This window comes from Anopheles ziemanni, chromosome 2, assembly GCF_943734765.1.
Source record: "Anopheles ziemanni chromosome 2, idAnoZiCoDA_A2_x.2, whole genome shotgun sequence".
Taxonomy (NCBI): Eukaryota; Metazoa; Arthropoda; class Insecta; order Diptera; family Culicidae; genus Anopheles; species Anopheles ziemanni.
The window spans coordinates 36,253,829-36,268,358 of NC_080705.1; the positions used below are offsets into that span (position 1 = coordinate 36,253,829).

Below are 14,530 nucleotides of genomic sequence, written 5' to 3' on the forward strand. Positions count from 1 at the left end.
AACAGGGCTTACAATGGCGCAAAATAGACGTAACACCGTTCCGCTTAAACTGGACATAGATCAAAGATATCAGAAAGAAGGCTTTTTACTTCCACCTTCATGCTTTAAGGCTAGCAAAAGAAAATAAGAAAAAAAAACACAACTCCAACGCTATCGAAACACTTAATAAGCGTTCCTATCGCGATGTATCGACAGATTGTCGCTTCAGCAGACACGCGGTACAAAGTTTCGTTTCGCCCAACCTCCCGGCACAGGGCAGTAGGAAAGCGAAGGGCTGCCGCGTCGAAGGAAAAACGGACGCGATCCTTTTGCCGCGATAAGCGAACCCTGTACGAGAATGCTCCCCAGCTTCCCCCGGGGGCCCGATCATAAACTGTCAACTGGCACGTTTCAGTCACGATATCGGCCGGTGATCGGTTATCCCGTCATAATCTGTCAGTGCCACCGATCCCGCCGGTCGGCGCGGGGGAGGGTGAAGGTAAAATAAAACAAATCCAACCGTTTCTATAGCTTACCAAAAGAAAACAACTGCGTAGGCCTCGTAAGCGACTCGATGGAATGAGAGATTGGGAGGCCGAGAGTGTGTGTTTTCCTTCTAAAGTTTCGCTTCACCAGAGGGCATGCCAACGATCGAAGTATGAACGATCAAGAGATCTTGACAGGTTAGCCACAGGTTGGTATAAAGCGCGCCCAAACATCCCGGGACCCCTCTTTCCTCCGCCGCAGAAAAAGAAAAGCGAGGAAATGGGAAGCTCGATTTTCAGCGATTGCAAATTGTCGATATATGTGGATGTGTTCACTTTCATAATGATCACGATAATGATGATGATTATGACGAACGATGCGAACAAAAGGATACGTCAAGTGTTAGCCGGTGGGTTCATGTGTGTGTTTGTCAGCCTCCAGGAGTCATTTTGGCACTCGAAGCGACGGCGTAAAGTGCATCGGAAAAGGCGGAATGGGAAGCAAGAAATATGCCGAGACATGGCAGAGGCACGGGGTTTGGTTTCTTCGTTTTCTGCGGAGACCTCATGGTGTGACCCGCGCGGTGGGCATCGTGGCGACCCAGCCCCGGCCAGCGTCGGCGACACGGGGACATTCCGACGAAGCGACGACGAACCCGAAACCGTTCAATAAATCACGAATTCGACAGCTTTCTCCTCGGGCGCTCGCGGTGTATACCGTTTTGTTGTCGTGAGACGAGCGTAAGATTCCTTCCCGTGCTGTGTCCGGGGTGCCTTTTGCGAACCTCCGGCTGCCGGTTTTATCGGCCCCAAAGCAGGGCACCAGAACGGACCGATCGCTGGGTGAGGTTTCCGTGCGACATGTGCCTCGTTCCGTGTGCTTTCCACCTCGATCCTTGGCCGATAAACCAAGGGCTGTTGCGGTTTGCCCTTTCCGTACGGGAAACCTGCGCGGATGCAACTCTCTGCATGTGCCTTTCGCCTGCCATCGGTTCCGATAATCACCAGCGTCGCCGGGCGACATCAGGTGGCGGATGGCTGAAAGTTTGACGGATTGTTTTCTGGGCGAGTGTCAGGACCGCAGGACACTCCAGGGGAACAAATGAGCGAGTGAAGCTGCTCGGCGGTGTTAGGGTCACGTGAGTCAGGACTGTCAGGTCCCCGAGGGGACAGTTTAATTCTCTACGTTTTGGGCCGCACTTTGACACTCTGTTTTTTAATACGTTTTTGTCTTAACACACGCGTGTGTCGATTGATTGATGGAATTCGCGGCTCGAATTGACGTTCATTTGTTCGCTACAACATGATAAGGGGAAATCACGTTTTTTTTTTTGGGAGAGTGGAACAGTATGGTTTGTGATTATTTGCATGCAAAAGGTATCTAATGGAAAACAAAAAAATTAAAAGTAGTCACAGTCAGATCGGTGATGCACCCTGTGGGAAATGCGACTCCTCGAGTTCAATTCCCTCGAGTCGCGGGTTCGTCGCCAAATGACCATGTTTGATTCACTTAAATAGCTCACATCGCAGCAGATGTGACCGTAAAGTTCATAAATTTGACTTCACTGCTGCGTTCCTCTCCCTCCCGCACCGTTCATTTTGCCCCTTGTCTATGGGCGAACCGTAACGCCAGGATATCCCGCTGCGAGTTCGTTCCACGCTATCTCATAAATCGCTTTCTCATAAGGTTCACCTTCGGTGTCGCTGCACGCCTGTTGCTGCCTTGCTGCTAACGAACATACGATATAACGTGAACGGGTTGCAGCAGGTGAGAACCACGACTTCAGGGGTAGAACCCTTTTTCCTCAAACCCTGGTCAGGCCTTAGATAGGCGCCTCCCCCCAATCAGCTCGGCTAAGAATGAGCAGTATGCGCAATGGAACGCCATTAAAGTACACATATTTTGCGCCGATCGTGTTTTTCGATAAGCCGCAACGACTACCGTTAGGCTGCGTTTTTCCTCCGTTAAGGTTTTGTTTTGCGCCGGCGACCCCATGGAAAGATTAATCGGCGTGTAGATGCCATCGTGGCCAGTGCGCATGGTGGACATGCCTCGGGAGAGATTAATGAACGTTCGACGATTTATTTGGCAGCCGTTTTCATAATCGCCGGCCCGTGCTGTGCGGTGAGAAAGTGTTCAAATGCTAATTTTGTGATCGTTGTTTTGAAAAGGTTTACTTTGCTAAAACTTTGATAAACGATGAGAATTGGACCTGCTCCAGAAAACAGTAAGTTTGCAACATCCCAGCCGCCTGCACACCGACTTTCACTGAGTCGTTCGTCCTATGGTATTCAAATATACACTATCGACTTCTTTGGACCCTGGTTTATTGTCGCATTTTTTTTCTCTCTATTGTTGATTATTATATACTTTGCACACGACTTCCCTCGTGCCGTCGCCAAACGAGTCCATCCCCGGGACGGGTTCACGATCGCGATGCGCCACACAATGTTTAGGGGTTGCGTCCGTTACCGATACCGTGGCGCGATTGCATCTTACCACCCGCTGGGTTGCCTTTCGGAGTCAATGATTTTCCCGCGTCTGGTGTTTGTGTGTGTGTTTTGCTTCTATTCCTATTCCGCGGGATTCCCTATTACCGAACGTGGCAGATGCTGAAGCGTTTTCGTACCGTTTGTTTTGCCGGCTTTGTCACGGATTCAAATTTAATATAATCAGATAACGCCAAACGACCGCCCCGGCCGGCCGATATTGGAAAGGAGAAATGTTCTGTTTTTGTTCACTCACCGCTTCCAGCTGTCCCGCCGGGGTTTTATGGTTCGATTACCGGTTGCCCGGGAGGAGGGTTCGATTATTTTCTTCCCTCTCTATTCGGTGTTTGTTTGTTTCTTTTAGTTCTACTTTCCACGATCGCTGTCTGCCGATAAACTGATCCTTTTGATCGCCAGATAGAAGGAAGATGCATCGTGAGAAAATCATAAGTAAACGATGGTGGCGCAGTTTTCACGGTTTGCAATGCCGCTTATGCAAAGTTGACGACATAGAAATGCCATTGTGCGCCTAGAATATCCCGTTTATTGTTTGTTTACTTTATGAAACATTTTCTTTCAATCGCTCATCGAAAATGCAAGAATTGTACCGAGAAATTTCAATTGGCTCACTTTCTCCCAACCGTGGTTTCCCAGTTCGATCACAAACAGCAAAAGTGGAACCCAACCATTCGCACAAATCTGTACATCGGAAATTTGATATCACGGAGCCACGAAATCACAGGAAAAAAAAGTGAAAGCTCGAATCCCGGAAAGATGCTTCCCACCGCCCCCAGTGATGGGGCACATTTTTAATCGAAGAAGATCAATTTCCACGCCGGTTAGTGTATGTTCCCGGTTCCCGGCTTTTTTCCTCCTTTCTTCCCAACCGCTAAGCCCGCGTCGATCATTGGAACGTTAAAAATTGCGCGTGGGTGAACAAACATCATTCGATACCTGGGAAAATCCACGCATCCCAAACCGTGCCCTGGAAAGTGTCGTCTGCTTTCCCAGCGCTCGATCCCGGTTGGGAGAGGTCGAGTGATAGTGGGGTTGTTTCCTCGCGCACGGGAAATAAGGTCGAAAGCTAGGCCGGAACGAACACGCCACCAAGCAATTAACCAATTGATCGATTTTTCGATCGAGGCTCTATAGCATCGCTGAGAAGTGAATGTGAAAGTGTCGCATACGCTGTGCCGCATGAAAGTGATGAGAAGAGTACAGAGTTAGCATGAAAAATATTGCAGATGCAGATAAAGTCTCGATAGTATTACTTAAATCGATATTGCTGATTAAATTCCATTACACTGATTATGGAGAACTCGTTGTGTTCAAAGCGTCTATTCTGTCAGGTTTCCTCAGCTTTTTGCACCCTAATACACCACTTTGCAATTTCGAATCAATAATTCACCCTCAGGCGGTCTAATTCAACGAACTAAAACATCAATTTGCTGTTCACGAACCGTTGGCTGAGTTTCGCAATTGATACCGTGAATATTTTATCAAGGCATAGCCAATATCCTTGGCTCTTCCTCGGTGAGGTGTGTCCACTCCCTCCCATCCATCCAACGAAGGGTTCTGACTTTTGGTATTTTCATCATCATAGCAAGCAATGGAGTACTGCTGGAGCGAAAGCAACGAGCCGAAACGAGCTACCGACCAAAATGTCGATACGGCAATTTTCCTCCAAACGGTGGCACGTTGGAAGGATTTGGCCATTAAAAACGGACCGTCGTGCGATAGGTGGTTTGGGGGTTTGGAGTGGAGATTTTAAAATTCATTGGCCTGGAAAAACAGAGGGGGGTGCGAAAACGAGAGCTTAATTTCGCTTCGCCAAACCGAAAGGGGTTTTGTTCGACTCTGCCACGCGAAACATCGCGATTGCGCCACCCAAGCCACGCCTTTTCCATTTTCTACCGGGCGGCCGGGTTTTCCATGCGGAACCATGAGCGCAAAATGTGGGGGAAAAGAAAGAAAAAGGCTGAACACCAAATACGCTTCTACACATTTCCACCCAACCCGAAATGGGTTCCATTTTTTTTTGTAAATTAATTATTAACCCATTTCTCTCTCTCTCTCTCCATGTCTCCCTCTCGTTCTCTCTCTTTTTATATCTCTTTTTTCTTACGCTCTACATTGCGCTTGCTCTCTTTTTCGCGCCTACTTTCGTGACATCGCAATCGATCACACACACGCGACGCGGTGCGCAGGCATCATCTTTTAGTTCCGTTTCTTCATTTGATTATTTACTGTCACAATCGCAGAGCCATCATCAGGAGCAGTCCTATCATCTGCCGCAAACGCAGCCGCAACAGCAGCACCAGCACCAGCAGCAGCAGCAGCAGCAGCAACATCAACATCACGCTCATCATCCCCAGGTGGGGTTTGGACATTCCCAGCCAACCCACCATCAGCAGCATCAGCATCATCTGCAGCAGGAGCAGCAACAGCTCGCCTCCGGGCTCGACAAGTTCGTGGAGCTGTTCAGCTGCACCGCTCAGCAGCACACGCCGGCCGAAGCGATCGCGCCCGAGTCGTACCTAGCGGACCAGACGCAACATTCCAACAGCTCCAGCGATACCCTCGTGGGGCTCGAGGACACTCCGTCCACCTTCGGGGGATCGAGCGAGAGCATCCCGACGGCGGTGCTGAAGGCGAGCTACAAGGAGGAGCTGCCGAGCCCTTTCAGTGCCGGGCCGTCGACGCGCGCTCCGACCACCGAACCGCCCGACGCCGATCTGCTGTTCGAGTCGTCCTCCACCGAGGAGCTCGGACTGCTAACGCTTCGCTCCAGCAGCGACCCGGTGTTGGCCAGCAGTGCCCGCATCCCGCAAGCACTCGTGCAAGCGACCGCAGCCCAACAACAACAACAGCAGCAGCAGCAGCAGCAACAACAACAACAACAGATTCCGTCCCTGCAGATCCAGCGTCCCAGCACATCCGGGCAGCAGCTCGGAGCGGCAGGTAGCGCGTCGAGTGCCGGACTGCCCAGCTTCCAGGAGACGTACCCGATCAAGTACAACCAGCTCGCCAGCTACGGGCTGAAGATGGACGACGACTGCTTCAAGATGGCCACCTCACCGCACCACCATCAAGCCGTGACGGCGGCGTACGCACACCACGGCAGCGTCTACGGGCATGGCCATCAGCATCATAACCCTCATCACCATCATCACCACGGTGGTGTTGGAGGTGGCGTCGGCACGATCGGTGTTGCCACCGGGCTCCACCAGGGACACTACGAACTGTCACCGCACGCGGGTGGACCGGGTGGAGGTGGTGGTGGTGGAATTACCCAGTATAACAACCCAACCCCGGGGCCTCAAGCGGCTGCAACCGGGGGCAGCTTCTATTCGCCATCTTACGAGCAACATCCTGCGGTAAGTAATATCTTAGAGTTTGATGGTAACTTCATATCCTCACTATCGTGTCCCTCTCCCTTCCCTACTGGTTGTGCGCAGAATTACGGTGGGCAGGTTACGACGCAGGATACGTATTCACTGCCACCATTTCCAACCGTGGCCGAACTGCACGTGGCCACCACTTGCCATCGACGGTCGTCGCTGCCGGTTCAGCGCTCGGAGTCCACGTCCAGCAGCGAGAGCCCGAAACCACCCCGGATTGCCATCTACACCAAGTACTCGGCACTTCCGAGCGCCTCCAGTTCGGCTTCCAGCTCGCCGGGCTACATGAATAACAACAATCCGAACACGATCAACAACAATGAGGTGGCGGCTGCGGCGGCGGCGGCTGCTGCTGCGGCGGCAGCGGCGGTTGGTGGAGCAACTGCGCCCTCTGGTGTGGTTGTTGGCGGTGGTGGTGGTGGTCCACCGACACCGGGAGTGGCAACTCCTGTACCAAGAGTCACTCCAGCACCGCAGAGTGCATCGCAGCTGTGCGCTGTTTGTGGCGATACGGCCGCATGTCAGCACTACGGCGTACGCACCTGCGAAGGATGCAAGGGATTCTTCAAGCGCACCGTCCAGAAGGGCTCGAAGTACGTCTGCCTGGCGGACAAGGCGTGCCCGGTGGACAAGCGGCGCCGGAACCGGTGCCAGTTCTGTCGCTTCCAGAAATGTCTCGCCGTCGGCATGGTGAAGGAGGTGGTACGTACCGATTCGCTCAAGGGCCGCCGAGGCCGGCTACCGTCGAAGCCGAAGTCCCCGCAGGAGTCCCCACCGAGCCCGCCCGTCTCGATGATTACGGCGCTGGTGCGGGCGCACGTCGATACGACTCCCGACCTGGCCAGCCTCGACTACAGCCAGTACCGGGAGCCGGGCCAGAACGAGCCGATCATCTCCGAGGCGGAGAAGGTGCAGCAGTTCTACAACCTTCTCACCACCTCGGTGGACGTGATCAAGCACTTTGCCGACAAGCTGCCCGGCTACAACGATCTCAGCGTCGAGGATCAGGAGTTGCTGTTTCAGTCCGCCTCGCTAGAGCTGTTCGTGCTGCGGCTGTCGTACCGCGCCCGGAGCGACGACACCAAGATGACCTTCTGCAACGGGGTCGTCCTGCACCGCCACCAGTGCCAGCGGTCCTTCGGCGACTGGCTCAATGCGATTCTCGAGTTCAGCAAGAGTCTGCACGCGATGCAGATCGACATCTCCGCCTTCGCTTGCCTCTGCGCGCTCACGCTGGTTACAGGTACGTAATTCACGGTCGGGAATTCCAAACGTTTGGGGTAGGTAGCTTTTCGGGACATTGCGACACGAGACCCTTGTTTCTACTCCGTCGGTAGTTCAGATGTACTTTTGGTTCATAAATCATACCGACAGATCGAGATGTTGCATACCTTCCATTCACGTACCTTGTACGTTACATAAGACTCTACTTCCTCAACTCCAAGTACCCATTAGTCATTGATCCAGAATGAGGGTATAACTTCTATAAGGAAAAAACTTAATTGCCTCATCGTAACATCTGCTTCCACCTACACGAAAAAACAATCACCAGCACTGCTTCGACGTGGGTAGAACGGAGAACTACTGTGGTCCGTTTCTGATCCCGCCGTATCCCGCTTATTAGCGCTCTATTAGCATGGAATTAATTACCACGCCTCTGGGCCGTGACAAGGGTAATTAATATTCCACCAAACACCGCCGTTTTGGAACGCGCTAGAGCTCGAAGTGTGGCGCCCGATGGCACGAAGCGGTACATGAACCTGTTTCGGTCACCGGGAGCGTTGGTTAGCTTGAAATTTGAGCGAGTTGCTAGTTGTTAGGATTAGGAGTACTTACATTACAATCTACCATTTGAATGCATTAACTAAATATTCTTTCCTCGCTTTCCCACCTGTCGCCGATTCACTCCATCCACAGAACGCCACGGACTGCGGGAGCCGAAGAAAGTCGAACAGCTCCAGATGAAGATCATCAGCAGCTTGCGCGATCACGTCACGTACAACTCGGAGGCGCAGCGCAAACCGCACTACTTCAGCCGGCTGCTCGGGAAGCTGCCGGAACTGCGCTCCCTCAGCGTGCAAGGGCTGCAGCGAATATTCTATCTCAAGCTGGAGGATCTCGTGCCCGCACCGCCACTGATCGAGAACATGTTTCTCGCCAGCTTACCCTTCTAGGCGCTCAATCTCCGCTAGCCTGGCTAGATGGGATAGGCGGCCAAGTGCCAGCCTCTGACTCAAAAGACAAGCTGCCTCCGGGAGCGCTCCCGGCTCCCGGAAGGAGCGCTCGGAAAAGACATGCGAATGACTAGCAACTTAGTGCAAAAAAGACTTCAGTTTCAGTTCTCGTTCAGTGTGTGGCCGGATGTACCACCTACACACAACTACTACTACTAGTACTCCTACTATTGCTACTACTCCTCGAGCAGCAGTGCACCTTTTTAAGGCAGTAAGGCAACGCAAAGCGACAAAGTTAGTACGTTAAGGGACATACTTTTAAGTGATAATTGCGTGTATTTGTGTGTGAGATTAGAGGTCGTTATTTGTTCGTGTTGTTTGTGTGTGTGTGTGTGTGTAAGCGTGTGTACGTGGGACTGGTGTACGTTCGGTAGGTTTAAAGTGGCAGAAGAAGAATACAAAAACAAACAAGGAGAAAGAGCCCCACATAACATTGAATCAAGCATGTAGACACACCACCAGATAACAAACTCAAACTCGCTTCTTCTTTTCCCTTCGTTGTCCATCATCATCGTTTGCATTAAGAAGTTGTTGGCTTCCTGCTGGGAGATGAGCCTACACACCGGATCTCACCGGGCCGATGAGTTATGGGACAATTTTTCATCATTTTTAACCATTTCTTTTGCCATCCAACCTGTCCGCCCCTGCTGGAGCGGCCACCAGACCCAGGCGAATCAGGCACGCGGTGTCGGCACTTTTGGCGCTTGATTGTTTTAAATGAATTGCAATTAAAGTGCGATTATATTGATGGGTTTCCGATTTTCACCTAACCGCCTTGACATCGTTGCGGCCGCCACCCGGTTTTGCGTCCCGAAACGTCGTCGAATTGTGACTCTGACCGGAGTCGGTCTCCATCTTTCTACTTGTCCTAGGCGTTTGGTCCGATGAAGGATTTTTACGCTGTACTTTGCTTCACGACTTGAAAAAGAAAAACTTAAAAATACAACACTAAACCTGCAAGAAGCTGGTCAGTGGCTCCCAATGGATGCTTACTCATTTTCCGTAGCAAACGGCCAACGCGTCCGCGAGGAGCGGCGGGCTTTTTCGGGCTCCATGAATTATGCATCAACATTCATGGGGTGAAACCGGGGAACGGGGTGGCCCCGTGCGCAAAACTGCCTCAGTTTGGTAGGGCCCTCGTTCGGCCATTTCGTTCATCTGTGCAGTTTCCGTACTTTTTTTTTATTTTGTTATATTCACCTTTTTCACCAACCCATTGGCGACCTGCTCGTCAGGCGGGCAAGATTTTTAAGCCCCCAAGCGGTACGCTTCTTTCCTGCCGATGCTGTGCGCGCGTCATTATCATGCGTGTGGTGATTATAAATGTAGATTGTCCGACTGTTGGTTACAAAACGCTGCAGATAATTTATTGACCGCAACCAGTATTTTCCTTTAGTGGTTCCGATGGAGATTTTTTTATTAATGAATGCATTTGGATTCTGTTGAACTGGTTGCAATTTTTTTTCCTTCGTGATCAGGGAAAGTTGGGAGCGTTTATATCATTTAGTTTTTTTTTCTTCTTAAACACAAGCTAACAGAGGCCACGCTTTGACGGTCGTCACGTGATCGTTGGAATGCATTTTTGAAACCAGATCGGTGATCGGTTGAAGGGTTGAAGTGTGATGAAAATAAATCAATTTCGTTGCAGTTTTCCTCGCCGGTTCGGTGGTAATATTTTAGAGCCCTGTTTTGGAATTTTGTCCTATGACTGATCGTTTCGCTTGGGTAAAATTTGCATAACCGTTGCGCTTGAGCGAGTGCACGTATGAATTTTAAATTTTTATAAATTATTAAATGATTTCGATTACTCCACCGGTGTGAGTTCATCGTACTCAGCGATCACAAAGTGGAGCCAATGATTTAAAATAAAAAATAAAACGGACAGCGATCACAGACAACACAGAAAAATGAAAAAAAAAATACAACATAGAAACTTAGTAGTACAAAACAGTGAACAGCACATTGTTCAAATGAAAACAAAAAACAAACCGGTCCCGAAACCGATTCACAAAACGCGGTTCTCCCTAAGGTTAGAACAGCATTATCGGAAAATACGTTAAGAAATCAACCCATCGCGAATGCCACATACCGTGCGGAAGGAAAGCAAGTGAAAAACATAATCTCGAGAACATTATTGCGATACTTTTATGCTAGTCTGATAATTTTAATTGTAGCGAAAGACGCGAACCTTTCCCTGCACACAACCTGGTTAAAGAGGCGTAGAAAGTGCAGTGGCGACGACGACGACGTGTGACAAGTTTCGGAGACAAACAAATGAACAGCCATTATGATGTAGTGAATCTCTCCCGAAACCATGCTTCATGTCGTCCGCTGCATTACTTAAGCCTGTTCCAATGCGAAAGGATGGATATTATCGCACAAATCGATTCACAAATGTAAACGAACAAGGAGCAAACGGAGGAGTTTAGATGTAAGTACACTTAACCATGTCGAACCGGATCGCACAGGAACGAGAGGTATCACTATCGATAGCATGTATTGTTCCCTTTTGGTGTGGAAAGAAAGGAAAGCAAAAGCGCCCCAGAACGCTACCTTCTGTCACCGTTAAGGATTCTACGATTCGTCCGAACGAGCGTCCCTTAGTTTAGTATCGATCGTATAGTTTGCTATTACAAGAATTACGTTACCAGAGCTTGCCATTGAATTTTACGTTGTTATTGATGATATTTTTTTCTTCATTTTGTGTGTACGTTTGGTATTGCGTTAGAATAATTTCTTCCTTACTTTACTACTTTGTCCGTGTTTGTTTGAGTGGAAACGATATTTAGTTGACGAGTGTTTTGTTTAATTAGTTTTATTGATTTGTTTAACAACCCTTCTGTACATACATTTGATTAGGTGAAGCTTATCGCTACGGTAGAGGTTGGATGATTCCTTTTTCGAGGCATAGAATCTTAATGTCACGAGGAGAGCAGGTTCTGTAGTACCACTTCATGTGTCGATAAAATGGCTTGTTCTGCAAACATTCGTTTTCTTCCGATCGCAGCCATTAGGAAATTGATGCAAAAGCTGATGGTTCCTTAATTATTTCCTTTTCAACCAATAATGAAAATGTAATCCAGTTCACTTGTGCCTACCCGTTAACAATTCTGCACTACATAAGAAAATATCATATTTATCAACCCACCCCTCCACGTGTCTGACAGCAGCAGCCTTATAATCTAGTAAAATGTCAGCCTTTGTCTTCAAGCCATAACTCGGTTGCATGGAGGTATGCACTGTAAAATCAATATCCTGTAAACCATGCAAAACAAATACCTGATAGATACAAACCGTATAATTTCGAGGAGGAAACAAGCTTTTCTATAAAAATCTTTCATTGCCGACACCGTTGAAAAATGACACACCGCAGAGACCCGAACGTGCCATTTTCTCCTATTATTCCTAACCTGAACCAAGACATTTCAAAATCTCAAAAGTAAACACAGCTAGACAAGATTGGCTAGAGTCAGAGCCAGAAAATGTGACGTTGGTTCACCAGCAACCACATTACAAACATATGTTTTAAACAAATTTAAAAGAAAAGCTGATGCAAACGATTCTCCAAAAAAAACAAAAACAAATGATTATGATAGTTCAACATAAAACAAAAGAAGAAAAACGAATGCCTTGTAGTTAAAGTGAACAAATTGAAGGAAAACGAAATGCTAACCACGAAAAAAGACTTCTTAAAAGACTACACGGAAGACTTGGCTGCAAGCGACGCTAGGGAGGAGAGCAACATATTTTAACCGATCTACTATTTTCAACCAAGCATGATCGAAGAAAACCGGCAAAATTTTAAGATATTAAAGGGCATCGAAACTATTTACTTATACTCCCTTACAAAATCGACGTGATGACGGTCGGTTGATGCAACCGGCGTGGTGTATTCGAATGCATACACACACAGCAACAAAAATACAAGATGGGAACCAAATTTTCTTCTTAGTGGATATACATTAATTGTGAATAATATGACGTATTCTTAAAAATCGGTGGCAAGAATAAAATTCTTCGCTACCAAGGATAACACAGGAACATACATTTTGGAGAACATACCAAGACGAAATTTACACATATTTTTCGATGATACCCATTTTACCAGGGAAACTCTAGCACGCCAGCCCCCTTTCTATATGTATAACATTTTCGATTCGAGCACAAATCGATTCATGATCAGAACCATCTTTTCTGTTACTTTTTGGCACCACATGTGATATTATTGATAAAACTCTCAATCGTTCGCTTTTATCTTACCTTAGCGCGCTTCTATAGGTATGTTTTACGTTCAACATTTTCACCGTCAACAACAATATGCCTTAAATTTTAAACGAAATCTTTAACAAATTGCTAATAGGAACATTTCATTGGACCATAGATGGGTTATTTCCAACCAGCATTAAATACAGTTTATTGCCTTTGCTGTATTACCTCAACGATCGAGTGTATCGTCAAGCCGGATAAAAACAAAAATTCAACGGTTGAAGCCTTTTTCACAGTTTTACTCAAATTTTACCATGGCTTTATTCAGTGGCAATTGAATTTATGAAATAGAGTGTCTAAACAAATACTACAACAGAAGAACAGGAGAATATGGTACAGCTGGTTGGTGGCAGACACGAACCATTCGACTTCCGTCCTTAATCATGTACTCGTTTATGGAAATCAACTCGTTCTGCTAACCCAATGCTAATCACACATAAGGATTACAGAACAAGAAATGTGCTGCATTCAGAAGGACAACCAACATACCAACGATGAATACAAAAATGTTAGAGAACCAGATTTTAACGCTACACTTTCCAAATAGTTTCGTACGCGTAATACCGTGAACAGTTTACCTAAACCGTTGATCCACAAACAAATCCCCCCTTTCATTCAAACCATTCTTCAGATGGTCAGACAACCACTATATCCAGTAACACCTAACGCTAGCCATAAGAGACAAAACTGTGTGTCGTCGTTTGCACCATCCTGTTCCGTCGCGATCGTACTCCTTGTGTTGCTTAGTAATTTATTAGATAGGCTAATCTTGGTTTTTAGTACAAACTTAGAATACATAGGAACCGAAACCCCCCCGGGAGTCCGTCAGGGCTGCGGAGCAGAAGCAGAGCATCCTATTAGTGTAGCAAGATGATTTCGTGCTTCGCCATTTAGCCGGCGTGGAGAGATAAAGGCAGTAGGAACCAACATCGACCATCAAAACCACATACGAACCAACTATGATAAACGATTTCGAAACATATCCTGAACTAAATGAAAGCCTCTCATTCATCATCGCCATTGATGTGCTGGATTTATTTCTACGTCCTTACCGCTTGTTGCAAGCGGCAGTTTACACTCTTATGATGCCTAGAACAGAATTAAAAAAAAGGTAAGAGTACGGCATGCTGGCGGGTGACCTTTAAACCACCCTTTGGTAGCTGGAGGCAAGTGAACTTTCTTTATACATATGAATACAAACAAAAACAACTACACAACCACACACAAAACAAACGATCTACCAACTAAGGACCCTAGTACGTAAGTTTTACTTTACAACTGGTATGGTTTTGAAACTGAATGCAAAACGTTATTTAAATGGAACATGGACGCTGTAGGTGGCATAAATGAGGAAGCAGGCCATGCAAGTTCATTATAAGAGATACAAATATGACAAACGAGAGAATACAAATGAGAAACGAACTATAATGAAATATATTCAATGTTAATGTCAGATTTATATGAACAAACACAGTATGAAACCAAACCAGAACACACACACGAGAAAAGAAACCTTACAGATGGATTCACTGAATGAGGAAGCGATTAAGCATGTCCGATATTTAAACTTCCGCACACGTAATAGAAATTCCCGATGGTAATATAACAACAAGTGAAAACAAAAGTAAATAGATGAGATAAAACAACACTAAGAAAAAATTAACAAACCAAGCCC

At 47.5% G+C, this 14,530-nt stretch overlaps 1 protein-coding gene across 1 annotated transcript in view; it reads left to right on the top strand.

Moving 5' to 3' along the window:
* Positions 1-8,529, top strand: part of LOC131281783 (probable nuclear hormone receptor HR38) — a 109,545-nt gene extending 101,016 nt beyond the window's left edge. The window contains exons 4-6 of the mRNA XM_058311133.1: positions 5,162-6,331; positions 6,413-7,598; positions 8,273-8,529. Of these exons, the coding sequence (XP_058167116.1) occupies positions 5,162-6,331; positions 6,413-7,598; positions 8,273-8,529 (2,613 nt within the window). The remainder of the gene's footprint in view (positions 1-5,161; positions 6,332-6,412; positions 7,599-8,272) is intronic.
* Positions 8,530-14,530: the final 6,001 nt, after the last annotated feature.